Source organism: Sparus aurata, chromosome 3 (genome assembly GCF_900880675.1).
Source record: "Sparus aurata chromosome 3, fSpaAur1.1, whole genome shotgun sequence".
NCBI lineage: Eukaryota > Metazoa > Chordata > Actinopteri > Spariformes > Sparidae > Sparus > Sparus aurata.
The window spans coordinates 22,461,233-22,482,867 of record NC_044189.1 but is presented as its reverse complement, the minus strand read 5'-3'; the positions used below and the strand labels follow the sequence as shown (position 1 = coordinate 22,482,867).

Here is a 21,635-nt window from a genome sequence, read left to right as displayed (position 1 = left end):
CTCTCCTGCACGGCGGCGCTGCGTTAGAGAAAACAGGCCCAAAGCAATCAGATCACATTCTGCTGGAAATTAAAATGCATGTGACCAGCTGTGACTGGTGCCCATTTCACTGTCAGCAAACAACCGAGAGAGGCGAGAGACAAGTAGCTTCATCTGGCTGCCACTCATCTGCGTTAGCTCGGATTAACGGAATGGATTAGCCTCTGATACAAAGCAAAATGCTGCTTTCCAATAACTGAACACACGTCTCACACTTCAGTCAACCTCGCTGGCGATGAATTAAAAAGCTGCCTGAGTGACAGGAAGCCTGGGCTGTGTGGACGCCTCGTGTTATATAGTCTCAGAAAGCAACGGTTTGTACTCTGACTGAAAAAAGATGCTGCAATTGCAAACACAGACCTGTGAGCGCACACGTATAAATGCTGAGCACACTGAGAGAAGGAGCCATAGAACAAGCCTGAGGGTTTGTTCTGATGCATTCACTTATTGCCTGGATTTGAACCTTTAACCCTCTTGTTCCCTCGCCGCTACATCCCTTAATCGCCCATCTGTTCTCCGCCTCCACGCTGCCTGTCCAAACGCCCGAAACCCTTCACTACAACCTAAATTTCCGAAGAAAAGAGAAAAACCCACAAATATAAAAGCAAACAATTAGCGAAAGGGAACGTTATGACTACAAGACAGGCAGCCGTCTCTGATTCCATGTGCCTTTCTGGCGAGGCGGGAAGGCGACAGAGAGAGAGAGAGAGAGGAAAAACAAGCAAACTTCGCCTCTGATTCTGTTTAGTCATTTTGGGAAACACGCACAAGAAGACAGTGCGTTCTATGTATAGAGGGAAGCAGAATGAAAGGCAGCCGCCGGGCAAGGCTGATGTGCAAACATTGATTATTCTCTGTCTGAGTTGAAAAGAAGTCACCCAGGTAGCATTCTTCTCTGACAAAACCGGCAGCAGAGCTCTCGATGGCATCACAACTTCAATAAACGCTGCGCCATAACAAACTCCCAAACCAGCAGCAGAGAAGAGAGGGGGTTATGGTTAGAGGCAAAACAAAAACATCTTGGATTTTCCACTTTGGCTCCAAAGATTCTGATTTCCTGATAAGTGACAGCTTTTTTTTTTTCTTTTTTTTGTCTCCCCCCCCCTCCCCTTCCTTTTCATAAGGACGACTACTCTCTAAGCCTGTGACAAACAATATATGTGACACTTTTAGAACAAAATGTCTCTGCCGAAAAAGACTGTTTTGTAGACAGATTTATCGGGCCTTCAAGCAAGTGGAGCTCACAGTGCTGGACAGGGTGATAAAATACTCTAGGCTGACCCAATTGGCAAGTTCTGAAAAAAACTGCTTTATCGCTGGGTAGAAAGAAGCTCAGCCGCCTGAAAAAACGTCTATAATTCACATGAACTGAACAAAAAAACCCCCCCCAAAAAACAGAGGAGTGAAAAACAGCCAGCGCTCAAGCCTAATAAGCACTTGTCACGCAATTCCAAACACAATCTACACCCGCCGACTGTGTAATAACGGCATGAATACCCAGTAAAGCATAATTAAAACATGTCAGGCCGCTAAACCATGTTGTGCAAGGAAGCTTTGCTCGGTTGGATTTTATGGCTGCAGGTCTCTTTTCGCCCAGAAACAAGTTGAGAACAAGCTCAGGCTCTCAAGCACTGCTATTAAATTCATATGCTTGTAACTTAAAAAAAAACAACATCTTTTTTTACCGGCGGCAGCATCATGTCAACTAATTAACGCATCACTCACATAGCGTGCGCTCAAGCAAATGAGAGAGGCAGTTCATTTGAAAAAAACTACTCACAATAAGTACATGCGGTCGCAACCGGAAAACCAAAAAGGCTGTCACAGCTAAGCTTTACAAGCAAGTGTCCGTGGCGAGAGAAATGAAGTGGTGTATCTGGAAATGCAATCAGAGAATGACCCGTGGTGCATCGTTTGCCAAGCGTCTGCTTTATTTTATTTTTTTACGCGACAGCCATTGGACGGCGCTGACATGCTGAGTGAGGGTTCAGAGGCTGGGTAGCTGTAGGGCACTCAGTCTCTCTGCCTTTCTCTTTGCTCAGACATGGCATGAAAAGCAAGAGCCTGCCAACACAGACCTGCGGAATCCAGCGGAAAATCCAGCAGAAAATACACTTTTATTTCACTTCCTGTAATGCATTCTCAGCCACCCAAAGCTGTGCATATATGCAGTGGTGTGCACAGGGGGGGGGGGCAGGGGGGCAGTTGCCCCCCCTCGTGGCCCAATTGTTGAAAAACACGCATTAAAGTGCCCTCCTGGGATCCAAAACGCACACTAAAGTGCCCTCCTGGGAGCCAAAACGCATACTAAAGTGCCCTCCTGGGAGCCAAAACGCGTGCTAAAGTGCCCTCCTAGGATCCAAAATGTACACTAAAGTGCCCTCTTGGGAGCCAAAACGCGCGCCAAAGTGCCATCTTGGTTGGCAAAACACACTAAACTGCCCCCTTAGCTGGTTAAAACATAATAAACTGCCCTCTTGGGTGGCAAAAAGGTGCGCTAAAGTGCCTTCTTGGAAGCCAAACCGCACGCTAAAGTGCCCTTCTTTTCGCCCCTGCCCTTCAAAAAGTCTGTGAATGCCACTGCATATGTCTTTGTGGGGGACGTGTTTTGTCTGTAGGTGCTGGGAAAAAAAGAGCAGGTGAGGGACAATGTGTGCTGTAAACTCACTCTGAGGGGCGCAGGAGTGCGGTCTTGCCCAGGCGGAGGATGACGGGCCCGCGAGGGTTGCGGATCTTCTTGACATCTGCACTCTTGAGCAGAGAGAATCGCCTCACCAGATTAAAACCTGACAAGCAAATGGCATTCATCAGCACCCACATGAATACAACTCAGAGAGGCATACGTGTGTGTTTAGTCAAGGTTTTTCTTTTTCACCAGTGATGTTGTGCCTGGCGGTCTGAGGAAACTTCCACTCGTCCACTTGCAAGGATGGGCACTGTACATCTGTGGAAACAACAAAACAGAGGCAGATACAAAAAAAAGGTCAGAAAGTGAGCAAAAAAAGTAAAAGTGCTATGATTCAAGCATTCATGAGGTAGAAGAAGCGCACAACAGTCTCCGGAGAAGTCCACACTTACTACTGGGCGGAGTGGACAGAGTCAGCGTGAGAGAGAACAAGCAACTTTAAAACACACATGCATTTGAGAGTAACAGATATATCGATCTGGAAGACAGGCAGAGAAAGTTGGCGGGGGTGAAAGAGAGTCAAAAAGAGTGTAAAACACAGAGAGCAAGATAACATGAGGGCAAAGCTGTGCAGAGAGGCACACAGCCCGGTCTGACAGGTTGTCTAGCACCAAGCTTGTCTGTCGGGGTAGCCCCTGTTTGATGGATATGTTCTCACCCTGTCAGGGGAGGTTACAGAGAAAAGTGTTGCCTGTCAGAGCGAGGGGGGAGATGTGAGAGGTGTGGAAGAGAAACGGGCTAGTACAGGTAGACATGGACCCTGTGAATCACTGTGATCCACAGTTAATTGATCTCTTTGGGGCCAAGGACCGAGGCCCCGGGCCAGACGTTCTACAGGACATGGTTTCTCAAAAAAATACTTTTTTTTGGACAATATCTGCAGAGAATCCTGAGGCAGGAGGGGCTCCACGTCAACCAAAAATAAAACCTAATCATGTTCCTCCGAGCAGCGTTGCTGTCAGTAATATTCTAAATCATTAATGTGTGAGCAGAAGGTCAGATATTTTAATTTAACCTTATTCAGTGCCCCTCTTTCATACCTCCTGCTGAAGAGCTGTCCACTAGGACCAGATAATAACGAATCTCTGTATCCAAAGAGTTTGACGGTTGATGTCTAATTTAATCTCTCTCCAAAACCAAAAACCAAGTCAAACACCTCAAAGAGACGGAGGCTGAACTCACTGACTGTACAAAAAACAGATGGAGGTCCTGGAGAGGACAGTGCAAGAGTTCCTCAAACCTGCATTCCTCTCCACTGGTTTCAAAAACAAGTTGGATTGCATGCAAGCTTATGCGAAAACGACCCTTGTTCTTAACAGTTTCGTAATGAGTTTGTAGTTCTGAGTCTGTCTTAATTCGACCAGATGTTCATTTTGTTATTTAAGGTTCCTTTTACGGTGATATTTAAACCAAGAAGTCAGCTACTACATCGTGTCATCGGGTTCTCAGTCAGATCCAACCAGGATATCACTTCATCCGAATATGGCCCACAACACTTGGTGTAAACTTCATGTTTATCTGCTCCAGCACAAGCTGCAGACATTAGCATTCCTGGTAAACCGGCAACATGCAGCATATAGTGTTATTTCCAGAGGCAAGAGTCATGACGAGCTAACTATATCTTTATTGTTAAATCTAAAAAATACCTTTCGAGGACCGGAACACACATATTGGGAGCCAATGCACCAAAACATCAATGTGAAGGGCAACAACAGCAGCTCTGATTCCAGAGTCCTTGCTCCTCATCAGCCTTTTCTAATTTAAAAGTGTTTTTTAGGGACAATGCTCTTTTCTTGTTTCATGTCGTCTAACCAAATGGATCATCGGCTGACGGGGACGCTAACAGGAATCAGGGATTTGTCTTGTGTTAAAAAGAATTATCAAGAAACATTAAAAAGTCAGCGGAAAATGTGGTTTAGGTAGTGTTAGAATGATCTTGTGCTAGGTAGCTACAGGTGGTCAAACCTGTTCATTTCAGTTAATTCCATTCAACATTATCTTTGCTCATCGGCTAGATCCTGTTCTATCCCTGCAAATTTTTGAGGGGGTAAATCTGCCAAACGTATGAACTGCAATGTCATTACTCCAAATTGCATATGAACTGTGCAAGGCCAGAAAGACTGACAGGGATGGCAACCGCGCCTGAGAAGGATGAGGCTCAGCTGACGGTCAATTGTGTGTGCAGGGAGAAAACCGAGGCGCTAATTCAGATGTGGGATTGATTTGAAGGTCGCTATTGACTGTTGCTTTTAAAGAGGAGACAAAAGGCTTGAAGGAAGAGAGTTCTTTCTTAGACACTGAATGCACTTTCAACAAAAGAAGACAAATGTTTCTGTGTCTCCTAGTTTCGTGGATTCAGAGTGATAAAGTCATCTTTCGGATGAAACAGTGAGCGCGCTGCGTGGTGCCTCGGAGCGTGCAACGGCAGCACGGTCTTCCCGGGCCACAGTTTAGCTTTATCCGGGCTGGAAGTCACATCAAAACAAGGGGGAAAGAGCATAATGTAATTACTCAAATAATAACATCCAACTGACTTTAATTAAGAGTAAGAAATTTAATTTCACGCAATGCGGCTCGAGAAAGAATTAAATCACATTTAGCGCTTCATCACCTATAATCAAGTTCATCGCTCGACACCCTGCAGCTTCTGTGCGCGTTGGTTTTAAAACTCGGAGCCCGTTTGAAAAACACAGCTGCGCGTTTCAGTCCGTCTGCCTGCGCGGTGTGTTGTACTTGTGATTGTTGTCGACATGTACAAATCAAGGTGCGGGGAAAGAGCTGTCAAACGGTGGTGTTGTGGGAAGCCGAGAGAGAAACCGGAGATGAAAAGTCAGAGAAAATTGCGCGGATTGAATGCGGCTACTGAACAAAGTAACAAGTATCATACACGAGTTAGAGTCTTCTGAGACATCAAAAACTACTATCATAAACTATTTTCTCCCTCTCTCCCTCTCCCACACACACACACACACACACTGTACTTATAGCTTGACTGGTCCATCCTGCAACCTTTATCTGCCAACTCAGCACTAAGTACACTCTCTGCAGCCCCACAAAGACACGCCGCCGCCTTTTAAAGACACATACATATTCACACACGCCGAGAGCTTATCTTCACATCTCCCAATCGCAGGTTTCTTGAAGTCAGGAGATGGTGAGATCGACCTTTTTTGTCGACGCCATTTACTCCGCATTTCTTTTTCCCCTTGTTGTTCACCACTGCCCCATTTCCATCAGACACAATGGAGATAAAGGCTTTGTCAGGAGTTATCGTGGCTGGAGGGAAGCAGAACGAACGGTTAGGAGAGGAAGGAGGGGAGACGAGTCGGAGGGAAACATAAGGAGAGCAGAAACTGAGGGGGAAGCGACGAGATGGGGATGGGAGGCGAGAGAGGTGTTGCTTGACGAAAAGCAACGTGCCCTTTAACACCTGGACAAGCGCTCTGAAGGCTATTTTTTTTTGTCTCCCCTCCTTTCTGAGGTGATGCAAAGACTGGCTGACTTCAGACTTCTGTTATATTTGGTGTTTTTAAACCTAGAGAATGAGTCATTGTAGGACATCCTGTCAAGCTGATGATCTACAGTGCACGGCTTGGCTCGACTTTGATCGGTCTGAGCTGTATTTGAGCGCGCTCGGACAGCTCAACATCCTTCAGTAACGTAGCTAGAAGTTAGTATACTTAAAAGGTAAGAAACACACACACGTACACACATGCAGTCCTGAGCCCCGGAGAGGGATGTAGGCCATGGTGGGTTAAATTGCACGCTGACGTCAGCCGCTGGGATGCGGAACATTAAGCAGCACGACATGGGGGAGATGAGACGACTTTGATTTCATGCAAATGATGATGTGCAAGAGTGACAAACTATTGTATAACCTCTCCTCTGCTCCACTTAGTGAAGGAACTTAAAACAAAACCGAGGAGAAAACAATATATAGGATCAACGTCAAACTTGATTCACTTCAGCCGCTGACGAGGGCCAATGGACAGGAAACACTGCAACAAGTCACTCAGTGCTCAGACACTCAAGAAAACCAAATTACTGTGTTAGTCCGACTATGATGGGATTTTTAAGATGCATGAATACACCTTAGTCTGACTAAAATCGGACCGGATCGGATTTCTCACAGTAGAATTAAAACACCTAGATTATTCGATTGATAGTCACATAACTCCTGCATGTATACGTTCTATCGGATCTGATTGGATTTTGCATTCTGCGCAGGCGCGAGATTTCTTTCTCGGGGCCCTGAGCCGAAAGTAGAAGGACGGCGATGTCTTTCCCCCGAAATCACCGCAAGAAGAGCGCCACTGTGCATCTAGTTTGTGTAATTATCATGTACACCATATACAAAACATACAAAGATGTAGCTTCATCTCGCTCTTTGTACGTCATCTTTCTCGAATTCCGAGGCAGTTTGTGACGTAAAGAGGTCAGCCGGAGGTGTTTCTGTTACCACTAGATGAAATGGGTACAGCACCACCAATCGTACCGGGTATGACATGCTTCGGCCAATAATTCGATTTTCTCACTGGCATGTATACTCAGACTATTGCAGTTGTCTGATTGAGCAGCATAGTTGACCTATGGCTGTAATCTGACTAAGATGTGCATGTAAACGCACTGACAGACGCTGACCGACGTCCCCGATATCAATGTGTCAGGGTCCTGAGGCTCACGGGGGTGGCAAAATCCAAATGAGGGTTTGTTAAGCCACAGTTTGAATTGATAAATGTTAAGTGTAAAGCCTGATAATGTAAAGGTAAGCCTGAAAAGCTGAGGCCAAGATGTTCTGCAGTGGTCCCTGGATTCAAAACCCATTGCATAAAGATTGCCAGCAAGTTTAGGCTCTGTCTCCAACAGGCTGATTGACAGGAAAGAACAGGTTGTATACTGCATGATTTGCATTTGCTCAGGAGTAAATCACTTTGGTAAACAACATTCAAACACTTATTACAACCCTAAAGTCTGTGAAACGCGCTAAATGCTGTCATCAGACTTTAACTCTCACTCTAGGGAGAAACTGGCCGTTTGCACATAGATCAGAGAGGGTGGATGATATTTGAGTGGACTGTTGCATACTCGGGCACTCTGGCAGTAAGGCGGAGGACACACTGCGGAACTTGAACCCCGTTTCGTCTCACGCTGTGATCAAAGGAAAGCATTTGCTTGTTGACAAGTTAATTAGCACACAGTACGAGTGCCGCTCCAGGATCCCGCTAGTAGCTGCATGTAGCCTTAAAGAGATTGGATGGTCTTGGCTGGGTTCACTTCCTCTTTGATGGGTTGCGTCTGAGTCTTGCCAAAGCAGGTAATGATACCATACTGGCAATCATGCAGCACGCCGCTGTGAGTGTTCCCCCCCCCCCAAGTTTCCACCTTGCCAGAGATAAAAATTCAGTACATTTTTAGGTCTTTAGAGAAGTGAGGCACTACTTTTTGATGTATACAGACAGTTATTACACTTAAATTGCAGGGTGCACAAGTAAAAAGTGTTCGACAAGGACAAACCTGGGTGATCTGATCATGAAATGCAGCGAGCGGAACAGAAAGTTAGGGAACTGGAATGTAATAATGGCTCGACAAAGATCTACCACACAGGCAGTTATATTATGAGAAACTAGCCGACTCCAGCTGACCCTCTGCAATATCCCAGCTAAAATAAGTAATGTGTGACCTTTCCTGCATCCTGCCTCTTATTTAACAGCCCTCGAAGTGTTATGGAACCCCTGGCCTTATCTACCAGCGCCTCGTTGTGGCCAGGGTCTACTGAAACCAACTGAGTTTTAATTCTGTTTTTCGTGGCGGCAAACACTTGGCAGCGCGCTTTCATTAGGGAGGAGAGGTCAGAAGTGTGCACACAGTGTCAGAGTGTGTGGTGTTCGGATAGCAATAAGAGGGTATGGTGCTTATTGAATGTGCTTTACAATGTGGCATTCCAAGATAATTGGACCGGGCTGCTGATCAGCAGAAAAGTCAGACTCAGAGGAGGAGTCCTCCATCTCCCAGAGCTATTAAACTCATGCAACATATAGGGAGGAGAGGGGCATGCTGGGTAATGTTGTTGATGATTCATGGAGCACTGAGGTAACTGTGTAGTAGTACGCTGTAGATGGACATATGTTTGCGATATTGGCTAGCAACATGCTAACGCTGGGTCGCTATGGCTTGTTTTTAATAGGCTGTAAAAAAAATACAAAGTAAACTATTCACAACATATAGAAAGCAAACTTGTTATCCGAAGGTCGCTGGTTTGATTCCCCTGGTCTGCATGTTGAAGTGTCCTCGGGCAAGATACTGAATCCCAAACTGCTCCCGATGTGCTGGTCTGCTCCCGTCCTCAGTGTATGAATGTATTTGTGATTTGCAAAGTCGCTTTGGACAAAAGCGTCCTGAATGTAACTGTAAATGCAAAAAGCACAGTTATAACTTTACTGTAGATAGGCAACTGTTAGCGATGTTAGGTCGACATTGCTCGTTTTAAGATTCTTGGGAGAGCTGCCAAAAAAGAAAGCCAAAGCTAGCAGCGAAGCGCCGACGGTTCTACTGTTATGTGCCTATGCAGAGCTTTCTGGAAAGCCAGCTAGGCCAGCTGAGAGGATAACCTTGTGAGTTGGAAACACCTCCAAAATGATCCAAAATCAGAAAAACATTAGCTATGAAAAAAAGAAACAGAGAGGTAAATGTAGAGTTGGCACCTGAAGCAAAAGAACCTGCAGACTGTAGAGAGGATACACATGCACTGAGCCAGTGGAGACTCAATGCGGCCGATGTGTGGCGAATATGAGGGGGGGGGGGGGATGATGAACTGAGAGAGAGATAAAGACAAAAAGAGAGGGCCGAGACCGAGGCAGAGTGTCTGCCTCGCTTGCCCTCTCGGCCAAATGAGGCAGACAAGAGAGAACATTCCTGGTGGGTTTCCAGAGATAAAATTGCAGCACAGGGGAGTGGAAAGACTTAAAGCGCTGCACTTCAGAGGGATGAGCTCACTCATTTTCCCCTCGTAGGCCTCTGGCCCACATTCAACGCTCTCCCAAGCTCACACACACAGGCTGGACTGATGACACACACATTTAACTACAGTCAACTTAGACGTGACGTGCAGAAGTCCGTACACGTCTCCAATGAGATTGTGCTGTGTGACGTGTCTGGCATCCTCAACGTATACATAGTGGGGGCCGAGGCCGGATTGGACCATCAGAGCAAAGAAGCTGGTTGGCCAGTTTAAAAACATGCTTCAAATATTAGTCTGTCAGCAGTGGTCACTCGTCTAACACTCTTATGCGCTGCGCAGTACTGAACTTCATAACTGTCTGCCAAGGTTGCTAATTATGCTTTCTGTAAGCAGTTCTGATGAAGTTCCACGTGCACATTTTGCACAGTGTTTCGCTCGAGCTCATTTGCCAGTAATGTTCAGGACACAGCCTGCTGTCGCCTACACACCAGCCTGGTCACACCCTGAAGGTTCCTTATCAGCTCTAAACATTGCCCATCAGCAGTGGAAATTGGTAATTAAGGCTTCTTAACTTTTATGACGAAGGATCTCTCAAACTCCCTCAAATAAAAATGGCAAACTCACGGTCTTGACAGAACTAATGGTTAATGACATTGCTTTAAAGACGCCATGAAGTGAACACTTACTGGGACGCTTTTACGCCCATGTCCAATCAGTGTTGATGGAAAATGTTGTCAGCCGAGCAATTACTTCTTCCTTGTGCGCAAGATTGGCTGAAAAAGCTGTGTTGTCATGACATATACAAGGATGCGCGGCGCATCGACTGTGCACCCTCGTCCATAACATCCTCTGCGATCGGGATGCCATTTTTGCTGTAAGAAACGGAGCTAGTTTACAAGCAAGAGAACGTTTTGTTTGGCAGCACACTCCCTGGCTCAAGAAGCTAATTCCAAACTGAAATAGCCTGTACTCCTTCTTTAACACCACTTACTTAGCTGGTGGAGGAGGAAAGCAGCAGAAAACTCAGCTTTCTCAACCAATGTAGCACGCACTGACAAAAGTACTGCTGCAAGCGACAACAATGTGGCAAATTCTCCAACTTCCATTTCACCTTTTCATCTGCACATCTTCTTCCGAACAATGGTTAAAATGATGACTCTTCATGTATTGTTATAGGGGTCATTAATAGTGATAACATAACTAGCAATTGACACTGCAGCTCCTGTCGGCTCTAGTATGCGGGCTTTTAGATAATTTTTTTTTTTGGTTTTCTGACCTGCGCCTTCAATGTTTTGTTTGAGTTTCACTGCTCTCATCGACCTCGTTTCCAGCAGCGGGATGCTGCTTTAAGTGATAAAGCTCTGATAAACCCACCGCACACTACAGCCCGGCATCAAACTGCAGACAGGGAAAGAAAGTGGAGCATTTAGCAGCAGCAGAAGACGAGATTTTTCACGGGATGAGTCGGTGGAGACCTAAACAGGACTAAAAGGAGGGTAAATATTGGACTTGCCTTTGTCGGGTAAGCCAGAGACATGATTTTAAATGAATACCAATGTTGTTGCACCATGTGTGTTGGATTCAATAAATAAGTAATCTCTACAAATGTGCGTATGACTGTTTTTTATGCCGGTAAACGGTCTGTGCACAGCGCAAAAGGTCGAATGGCAGAATGCATCAGCCGAAATGCAATTTCAGGACCCATGCCTATCTCCTGATGGCGATTTAGCTTTTAATCAGCCTTTTTTAAAATTGCTCTGCATTCATTTGCTGATATATACAAATGTAAAGAGATGAACTGAAATTAGGGCCAGGCAATATGTACGTAAATATCGTAAAAGTCACATGCGACTAAACATCGTCTTTGGATTGTGATATGGCATAAGTGTTATCTTTTCTTGGTTTTAAAAGCTGCATTACTGCAAAATGATCATTTTCTACACTGTTCAACCCGTTCTAACACTAGGCCTTACTGCCAAGGTCGAGCCACAATGTTGTTTCACTCATCTAAATTTGCCTGTTGGTCTGTTAGGTAGAGGAAGTCTTGGCCCGTATCTCTGTTATCCAGTTATCCGCTGTCTACACCGGAAGCCCCTGAAACATTGGCTCCAGAGGACCCTAACCCAATCCTCACCAGACAATAGCCAGTGAGTTCCGAAGTTGGTATGTTGGCAAATGCTTGTTAACATGGTCACCGTGTCAACATTAAACATATGATTCACTGTTGTGTTGACAGCTAGTCCTGGTGACAAAATCTGGTCAGAGAAATAACCCAATGCTGATTTAACTTCCCTGGAAAACTGTCATTCGACAATTCTTTCTGTGAAACAAACAACTCTGTTGACTGATACTGGTGTACACCCATGTTTGTCCTTCCTTGTGATGTTCCATCTAGACATCCTGTTTGCAGTCATTGCATTAAGAAGGTAAAGTAGCCCATTAGTGTTGTTTTAGGATGACTTTTCATTCCACCTTTACAGAAAGTCAAACTTACTGACTTGTTATGAGAGTAAATGAGGGGCTAGAGAGCGTAATTAGTATCATAAGCTGAACACAATCTTATATTCTCCCATTTTTTCAGTGCAATGTACATTTGTCTTTGCTGCATGCTGCTTGTCTTCTGGGACTTTTGTTTCTGTGCAAACATGTTCATCACTGCTTCACTTCATTACCACCACAAAACATACAACTCAGCTCAAACCAAGACAGAAAGAAACAGAGTGAAATAAAATCAATACATAAATTCATTACTTGACACAGCATAGGCTCTGTGGTGCACAAAAACCCCCCAAAACATATCAGCAGCATTTTACGAGTAAGGGGGGGATGTGAGCAATTTATATGAACTATGGGGACTAAGTGTCTCTGGCCGATACAGCGCAGAACTGCAGTGCAATCATCCGGCTCAACTCCTCAACACCAGTTTTACTTAAACTTGCTTCCCTGCTGTAATGTCAGCAAATTACCAGCGAGTCAAGATTTGGATGAGTCAGAAGAATGGTGATCGTGTGTGTGTGTGTGTGTGTGTGTGAGAGAGCCTGTGTGAGTGTGTGTGTGGTGCTCGCTGTGACAAAGTGTTGTAGCTGCACTTGAAAAAGCACTTTCTTTCAAACACTGGGGGAAAGGACTCAGGGGAGCTGCGAGCTGACTCAGGCTCGGCTGAAAAGCTCTGACTAGGGTCTCCCAAGAGGGACCCCCCCTCCTTCCACAAAGCTCTTCCACAAAGCTCCCTTTAGAGCTCCATGAGCTATGGAGGTTTGCTCGGCCCCCCCGAGTAATATCACAGAGCCGGCCCCCCGAGAACACTGACAGTGCGATGAGGGAGTATGACAGTTCAGAGCGAAATAAATAAATAAGACAAGCCAACAAAAGAGAGATTTCTCTTCACCTCTCTGCCTCTTGATTTCTTGGTTGTCTGTTTCTGTCTCTGTTGCACTCAAAAACACACACACACACACACACACACACACACATTCTCTACCTACAGATAAATACAGTGGCATTTGAACGAGATCACAATCTCATTTAAGTGCATACAGACGGTGACATAAAACTGAAGGTGCCTGTGTGTGAATACAAAGAAAATAGATAAAAATAAAGACAGAAAAGAATAATTGATGGCTCGTGAAGAGGAACACAACCACACACGGTAAACACACACGCCTCCTTGCCAAAGCCTCACAACAATGCCACCAACAGCCATCAGCATCAAACAGACAGAGGCTGTAATTACAGTTCATTTTCATTCCAGCCTTTGGCCCCGTCACACACACACACACACACACACACACACACACACACACACACACACACACACACACAAAGAGATGCAAATGGACACAGTTTCATCAAAGTCAGACGGGTTCCAAAGCTCTACGAGTTGGTCAAGCACAAAACTCCACATTGCACTGACGTCTCTCACCAGTTTTAATGGCTTTGTGACTGTGTTAGCATTCAAATGAAGGTGTTCTGTTCCGAGAAGCAATTAGTCATTTGTGGCCTTTACCATTAACATTTTGTATCCACAGCCTTGGTGGTGGGCGGAAGTGATATTGGATAACTAAACAAGTTTAACAGAACTCTAGAGCCGCTTTGGTTGTTGGTTGCTTTTGGTTGTTCGGAATAAACGTACAACTTGATGTATTTTAAATGTTTGTTGATAAAGCTTTGACATCATTGCAATTCTGTTTATTCTTGGAGAGAGTTAAATGAGAGGACTGATGTGATTCTAGTGTCCTTTGATAGCTAGATACATCGACATGGCACGCAGCCTGGGGGGGTGTTCGTAAAGACGTGCTCTCGTTTAAACTGGACCTTTCGTAAACTCAGAGCGCTATCCCATTCAGTTATTCCGAACACCAGTCACTGCGGGGCCTCTGTCTTAGGTGACGATGCAGAAGAAGCAGTCAGTGCTATGTGAACAGGTGAAATTATGTTCCTAGCTAAATAAGGCAATTGTGGACAGATGGGTGAATAAACAGAATTAAGTCAACACACATGCTTGGATACAAATCGGTTGCTTATTTTACGATGGTGCTACGCGGGGGAAAGAGCTTTTCTGGCAAACCTGGAAACGAGGCTGAGCGCGTCTTAATAACACATCGATCGGGAAACTCACCTTGCTCGGACGTCAGCTCGTCACATGATCCAAAGCTGAGGGCCAACAGAGTCAGAGTGGAGCAGAGAAGCCACATGGTTTCACTTCAGGGAAAACACCTCGCCTCGCCTCGCCTCGCCTCACCTCGCCACAGCCACCGACTGATGGATGAACAGAGAAAGAGAAAGTCAAAAAAGTCAAATCCTCCCCACATTCTGTCAGCATGCCACCCAGTCTGCTCGCTCGGCCGACAGCTGTGCATTATGCTTGACTCCTAAATAGACGTTGATGTATATTTATGAGTCAGTCACAGTTGATGTGTTAATTATGTGGTATGATGCGGGCTTTGTTAGTGGCATATGAATTAACCAGAATGTCCCTCATTAAAGAGTGTAACTCTATAAAGTCTGATCATAGTCATTATCCTGTCCATCTGGTTGGCCTTTGACTGGGCAGCTGCTTCACACACACACACACACACACACACACACACATATATGCATGCATGTAAATATGTCTGAGAAAGTACACTTAAGTGAGCACGCGCGCACACACACACACACACACACACACACACTCATGAGGACTATTCAGGAAACCATTCCTGGAGTCAAAAACAAAGTACACATACGGCTTCGAACAAACAAATACCGAATGCACACATGCGACACAGAAAAAGGCAAAATGCACAATGCAGATGATTTACATGCAGGCTGGTTGGTCCAGAGTCAAACAGACTAAGGGTCCAAAACACACAAACACATCTGGAGACTATTCCGCTGGAGCCATACTTGTGCTGCGCCAGATGCTTCTACGTGGCCCAACAACAAGCACAGACACACACGCACGCACACACACACAGTCATGCAGAGATCAAAATGTGTGCCACGTCTAAATAATCATTACATTCGGTTCCTCTCTCTTACTACAGCTCCTATTCATGCACACACGCAAGAATGCACGCACATAAACACACCCTCCCACTCCGACTTGCATAAACACATCCCAGCTGACCTGGACCTGCCCTCAGCATGTGTGAGGACCCGATTACTCTGCAGTGTTTACAGGTACAGCAGGGCCCTGAAGGCAGGCAGTGAGCAGACTGTGTCTCCGTGCACACACCTGTCCCGTCTGCCAGGAGAAATGACCCCCACGCTCCCCAGAGGGGTACACAATGTGGTGCTCCTGCCCGGCCGAGGACACGGCGTGAATACCATCTAGCTTGACCTGACTGGGTTGCTAACAGGCGATGCGGTGGAGGACAATGTTTCACAATATGTTCTGAAACAACCGGGACAGCCTGACATGCCCCACATAGTGAATTATGCATTCAATTTAAGGGGCTTGGTCGCGTCCCTTGTTTTCTTACATTTTGAAAAGGCTGGGTCATTCCAGGAAAAAGGGCTGTGTAGGATGGTGTATAATCACGTCGGGGTCCAATTTATCCGTGTTCACAAATCTCGACAACATGGACAATTCTCATTTAAAAGTCGCTGCGAGCTAAACATCAAGGAGAAAAGTTTCCCCCTGCAGTTGGATGGGCGGAAGGTTAATCAAAGCCTTCGACGGCTGTGTTTGAGCACTCTGAAGCGGCAGCCATTATTATAGGCTTCATGCCACATGATCACAATAATAAGAAAGTTCACACAGTACATAATACATAATGCATCACAGTCCAGAAAACACAGGCTGAGGGAAAAGTTACAGCTCATTGCTATTATTGTCTGGCCATAATCCAAAACAATTTAATAGGCTTCCTAATATGTGTTGCCATGGATGTCTCTCTTCCTCCTTCTCTTTTTGCACTCCATCTGCAGCTTCGCGGCCACCCGGCTGGCTATAGCAGATAAAGGAAGTACGGGGTTAGGCCATTGGGTTTGGCTGTTGGGCTGGCCGTGAGCCCAGTAAGCGGGCCTGCGATTCACCGGGTCACTGAGTATGAAGTCAATACAGGAAGGAAGACAATGACATATTTGAACGTCTTCCAGCACAACAAGCCTTAAGACCGGAGCAGGACAAAAGTGTTGACCGACATCTATGTTTACTTGTCTCTCTCGAAGATGCTTCGGTTCCGGGTCCAGACCCATTGCCTGCTTTCTATGTGTTGTACAGCTATCAGTTCCAGTCCTTTCTATGGCTTGAATAGACAAACAAAAGCGGCACTGATACTGTGGCACACAACAATGGAGGTAATTTGTGTTCGGTGCTTAGCAATTTCGGTTGTCACGCATTTCATCATCATTGCCGCCGCTTACAGATGGAACGGCAGCCCCAACACAGGCATGTTTAGAGGAACACACTCTGACAGAGTTAACTGAAACATGTCCTCTCTGTGGCCTGACAAGAGAATTGCTTATTAGCCACCCGGACACGGATGATTAAATAACAGTGAACCAGAGGCCCACTGTTTAGTCTACTTTGCATCTGTTTAAATGGGAGTACCCGGCGTAAATGTGTCAGTCATGCCCTTCCAGCTGTCGCTCTCAACACACTGCAGCAAGTAGATTGATGGACAGCTCACTCACAGGCTATCCCGCTTCTAATCTACCCCGTTCTACCTCGCACATACAAACACACACAGTCAAGTTTCGGTGCTAGGCTGCAAAAACAATCTCCTGATCTGTCGGCGAGGTTTTGACCCTGACTGAAGCCTCCAGAGAAAGAGCTTTCTCAGCAGAGAAGTAGACTAAAATTTGACTGAGATGCAGCAGTAAGACAGCAGACCTGCATCATAGGTAAATGGACGTGAAGGCATGACACGTTAATTTACAGGACAAGGAAAGGGGCAGAGGTCAAAAAGACACAACGTGAAGCCTACCAGACAAACACACAGTGACACAAACCTTCTTTACAACATGCACTACTGAAGTCAGAATCACAAAGTCAGTTTACAAGATCATTAAAGGTCTCAAACTCTGCGACTGAACAATGACTGTTGACTGAAGTGCTGCCTGAACAGAGATGGATGGAAAAGTATTAACAAGCCAGAGTCCATAGGCTCAACACATGTCACAGCATCGCGCCTTGACATGGGCAAGAAATAGCACGTCCACCCTGGTGTTGTGGTTTCATCACAGCCGATTGGAGCTTGAGCAGATCATCTGACGCCGGAGTGAAAGCTATTAACACCCATTCGCGTTAAAGACGAAGCCAGATGTTAGTGGAAGTTGGCGGATTGTGTGTCAAGTAGGGATGTATACCAAGGACCGGTACTTTTAGGTACCCGCTCCTAATTGTGCCGTACCGTTAAGATTCTGGACAAACGGTACTGTTATCAGTACTTTTCTTTCTTTCTTTTTTTTTTTACTTTTTTTTATGAGTTTTTATTGGTTTTTGACATGGATGGTTTTTGAACGTCTACCTAACTGTAATGACTACAAACTTAACAACAAACTCTGTGACTTAACGTCGCAGAAATGAAAACCGGTTGCCGCTGCCACGGCGCTGCAGTCTTAGCTGTAGCTGGGCTGCTAACTTTACTTTGTTATAGTAATCAAACACTCATTTTAACTTCATACTATGCGCGCGCTCCTGAATTTTCACTGGATACTGGCCGCTGCGTTACGGCTCCGATGCGGTTTTGCCCTGCCATCCACCATCTGGTAACCCCCACCGGTTGCGTTTTGAGTCCGCCATGGTGCAGTACGGTAGACAGCTGGCGCCGCGAGGCCGAGGAGTTTCCACGATAATCACATAATCACTCGCGTTTGCAGTTATAGGTATGTTTTTCAAAAACAACATCAGGAAGTGTTCTTGGCCGAAGGATTAGTAGAAGAGCTTGTGTTTGTCTCTATTTTGAGATTTTTTTTTGCTGGTGGCAACACAGAGTGTTTTATTTTGAAAGTACCCGGATGTTATATTGTTATTTCGGTGCTTGACTTCCTGTCTGCTCGGTGCTAGTATTTGTAATTGCATAGCTTCTATTCTGTTGAAGCTTTATCATTACCTTGTGGTAATACAAAGAAGGTTGAATCTTTTAACATCTTGTAAAGTCTTTATTTTTTTACACAAAATTACATGTTGGAGTATCAATAAGATTATCGGCAAGTATCGATACCGATAAGGAGTATCGGTATCGGTATCGGTATCGATAAAATCCTAACGATATACATCCCTCGTGTCCAGTGTGAAAGGGGTAACATTTTTTGCATCGCTATTGGTCATGATGGGCCTATGGCATAAATGCTGTCATCTGCCCAAGTATCTGAGCATCTGGACGGATCATCTAAAAAGTTCCAAAAAAGCCCATCTAAACGTTCCGTAGATATTACAGATAACGAGCGAACATTTTGGCCTGCTAGCGGCACTGGGAAAAGTTTAGCAATCACTACAGTTATTAGGATTTGTTCTGTGACAGCTCTGACAGTCATATAGTGCACAGACAGACATACAGCAGTGCTGCCAACATGGAATAAAAAGATGGACTTCTTTCTGCCAGATAGGATGGGATGTATCAAAAATCTCTGTTACATGTTTCTGACAGTCAAACACTTCCCTTCACTGTACTTCTGTCACGTCATCATGAACACAACAATGTGTTCACATACACTGTTTGCTCCAGGAACTTGGCTTGCGCTTCAGGCCAAACCTTGTGAGTGCACTGCAGGCCTGTTGCAGCGGGGAACTGGGAGAGGATAAAAGTATCTAAAGATGCCTTCAGGCTTTGATAGACACTACAGATATCCACTGACCGAGAGTAATGGAAACTTGGAAACTGCACGACACTCAATGCAGACCGAGGCAAGTTTTTACTAGTCTCACATTCTCAGTGTTTGACTCGAACATTTGTGAATGAGAAACAGGCCAAAACAGTTGCAGACAGTGAACAACAGGAGAGAGTGTTGCATAGATACAAACTTCTCTCTGCTCAGGGCCAGCTTCACTGAGATGGGAGCTTTTGGTAATTCATGATGTGAAGTGACGCCCACTCTGACGACATGAACTGGCTCGCCTCAACCCCACGCTGCGCATGGCTGACTCATCCTTCAGCAGGGAGCTGACCGGCTTCCTTTCTTCGCTTCAGGTTTCTGATGAGCTGCACGTTCGCGTCACTGCTGACCCGAATATGGCAAAGAGTCAAGTGGGTGATGCGCTCTGCTTCAGGCCCACAGCGCAGGCTTGGAATCAGCCGGTGAAACGGATACTACTAAGCCCACGGCTAAACACTGCACAAGTTATCTGCGCACAGATTGAGTGTTGCTTTAATTTGCAGTTCAAATTCAAGCAGACCGATCTGTAACATTTACAGGGTTATTCCCCAAGGTCGGGAGAGGGAGTGGAAACTGTTACTGCAGGGGAGCGAAGCATCCCTGGAGATTCTGCACCATAGAAGAGCCTCCATACATTAACGACCAGGGTCCTTACGTTGAGTTTGCCTTAATATAACCCCGTTAGAAAAGATGTTGTGTACTGTAAGTGAGAATGACACCAGAAGAGAAAGATCTCCACTTACTGATTTTTATCATGCTTTAACAAACTGAATAAAACAACTGCTGAATGAACAGAATAAACAAATTGACCTTAAAGGACAGAACAATTCCATATTGTTTTACTTTGTTTATATGTGGCGGGGCCCTGTCACTTTTCTAGCTTCAAAATGTGTTCTGGGGATCTTATTTTCCTCTGAGAACAGCCTGTTTATTCAGTTGTGGGAAAGATAAATATCTGAGGCTTGTAAAAAATACCTTGTTGATGTAAAAGTTCTGAGTTGGAGCTTCTTCCGCGAAAACTAGATAGTGGCCCCTTTAAACGCATGCATCCACCGGGCTGTTCCACATTTCAGAGAGGGGGAGGGCGGGGGTGGCTCTCAGAAAACTTTCAAGAACCCCTTGTGGCTTTCTCAAACATGGGATGGCTGACTCATGAGGAAAACAGATGTGACCGTGGCACTCGAGCTTCCTTCCCCAGCATTTTCCCTCTTACTCCCAGGTAGAGGATCAAAGTCGGTTAATTCTTATTTTCTTCGGACACACTGATCGAATCTGCGCTATCCCACGCTCAAGACATTGCTCCACCAGAATGACATGTAGGAGATCCAAACACATGGCTGCTGGGAGTTGAGGGGGGGGGGCTTTTCCATGCCACAGGGGTTGGATGTTGGATGCAAGCCACAGAGGTTTACAGTGACAACTCAGAATGAGTTGCATGGAGGCCTGGCTTGGATGTGAGGGGAAAATGAGCATCACTTCAGCCAGCAGCTATACCAAATAGGGTATTTGTGGGTTTTTTTTTAATGTTACTCAACAAACCCAATAAAGACATGCGGCACTGCTATATATTACAGCAACTCAGCAGATTCAGCTTAACTGCTCTCCAGGGGGATAAAGTAAGTTGGTCATGCTCACTTATAATCATTGCACTTTTCTTTAGCATCGCTATGATCATCCCTGCACTGAATCTGCTGTACGATGCTCAGCGTGCAGGGACTTTGTGGTATTTGCTTCACCATCTGACCGTGTAAAAAAAACGCCTCTGATAACCTCCACGCAGTCTGAGCCTGTTGCAGGACCAAGCCACTGCACAAAGTTTCAGCCAACAAAAAGTTTCACTCCCTCCACGCGATGTGCATTCACTGCGACGCTAACAAAGCCCAGAAAAAGACATACCTTCAACTACTGGTGATTCCACGGACACGCGCCCACATTAGTCCGTCAGTAAATGCGCGTTTGTATCCAGGGGACCGGGCCGGGGAGTCTGCTGCTGCTGCGATGCAAATGTAATCCAGTGTGAGTCTGTCTGTCTTGTCTGTCTGCTTTGGTCCCCCTTGACTTCCTCTTCGTCTTTTCTTTTTTCTTTTTTTTTTTTTTTTCCCGAGGCTTCTTCCACTGAGAGAAAGGAAAGAAGAAGGAGGAAAAAAAAGTTCCTGCAAGATTGTTCGAGTCCAACTTTTCCCCTCCCCTCCCCTTTCTCTCTCTCTCTCTCTCTCTCCCTCTCTCGCTCTCTCTACCTCTCCTGCAGCTGCACAATTGTCTCTCTCTCTCCCCCTTTCTCTCTCTCTCTCTCTCTCCAGCTCTCTCCCTCAGTGTCTACCTCTCTTCCTGTCTCTTTTTTCACTCCTCTCCCTCTCTTTGGGAGATCCCCCCCCCCCCCAGTGAAACATATAGTGACATCACCTTGTGCACACAGCGCTGGAGATGCAGCCCTGGGGGGGGGGGGGACCTCTCTGGTCTGTCCTCCAGGGCCCCCACACTCTCCCCATCACCTCCTCATCTTCCCTTCCCTCCCCCCTCACTGTTTGATTCACGGCCAACTGGAGGGTGAGGTGAGTTTCTCCTCCACTCCGTCTGGGTTAAAGCGCTTTATTAAGACAAGAAACGGGGATAATGGCAGCGAGGGCTGGTGCGTTATTGAGAGGA

At 45.8% G+C, this 21,635-nt stretch overlaps 1 protein-coding gene across 3 annotated transcripts in view; it reads right to left on the bottom strand.

Annotated features, from left to right (window-relative positions):
• Window positions 1-21,210, bottom strand: part of col16a1 (collagen, type XVI, alpha 1) — a 75,177-nt gene extending 53,967 nt beyond the window's left edge. For 2 of the 3 annotated variants that reach the window (XM_030411444.1, XM_030411443.1), the window contains exons 1-4: window positions 20,886-21,209; window positions 14,302-14,441; window positions 2,915-2,983; window positions 2,708-2,825 (exon numbers count right to left, since the gene is read on the bottom strand). In XM_030411444.1, coding sequence (XP_030267304.1) covers window positions 2,708-2,825; window positions 2,915-2,983; window positions 14,302-14,377 — 263 coding nt within the window. In that variant the 5' untranslated portion in view covers window positions 14,378-14,441; window positions 20,886-21,209. Of the gene's footprint in view, window positions 1-2,707; window positions 2,826-2,914; window positions 2,984-14,301; window positions 14,442-20,885 lie in introns of all 3 variants that reach the window. The other variant, XM_030411442.1, reaches the window with a different exon arrangement.
• Window positions 21,211-21,635: the final 425 nt, after the last annotated feature.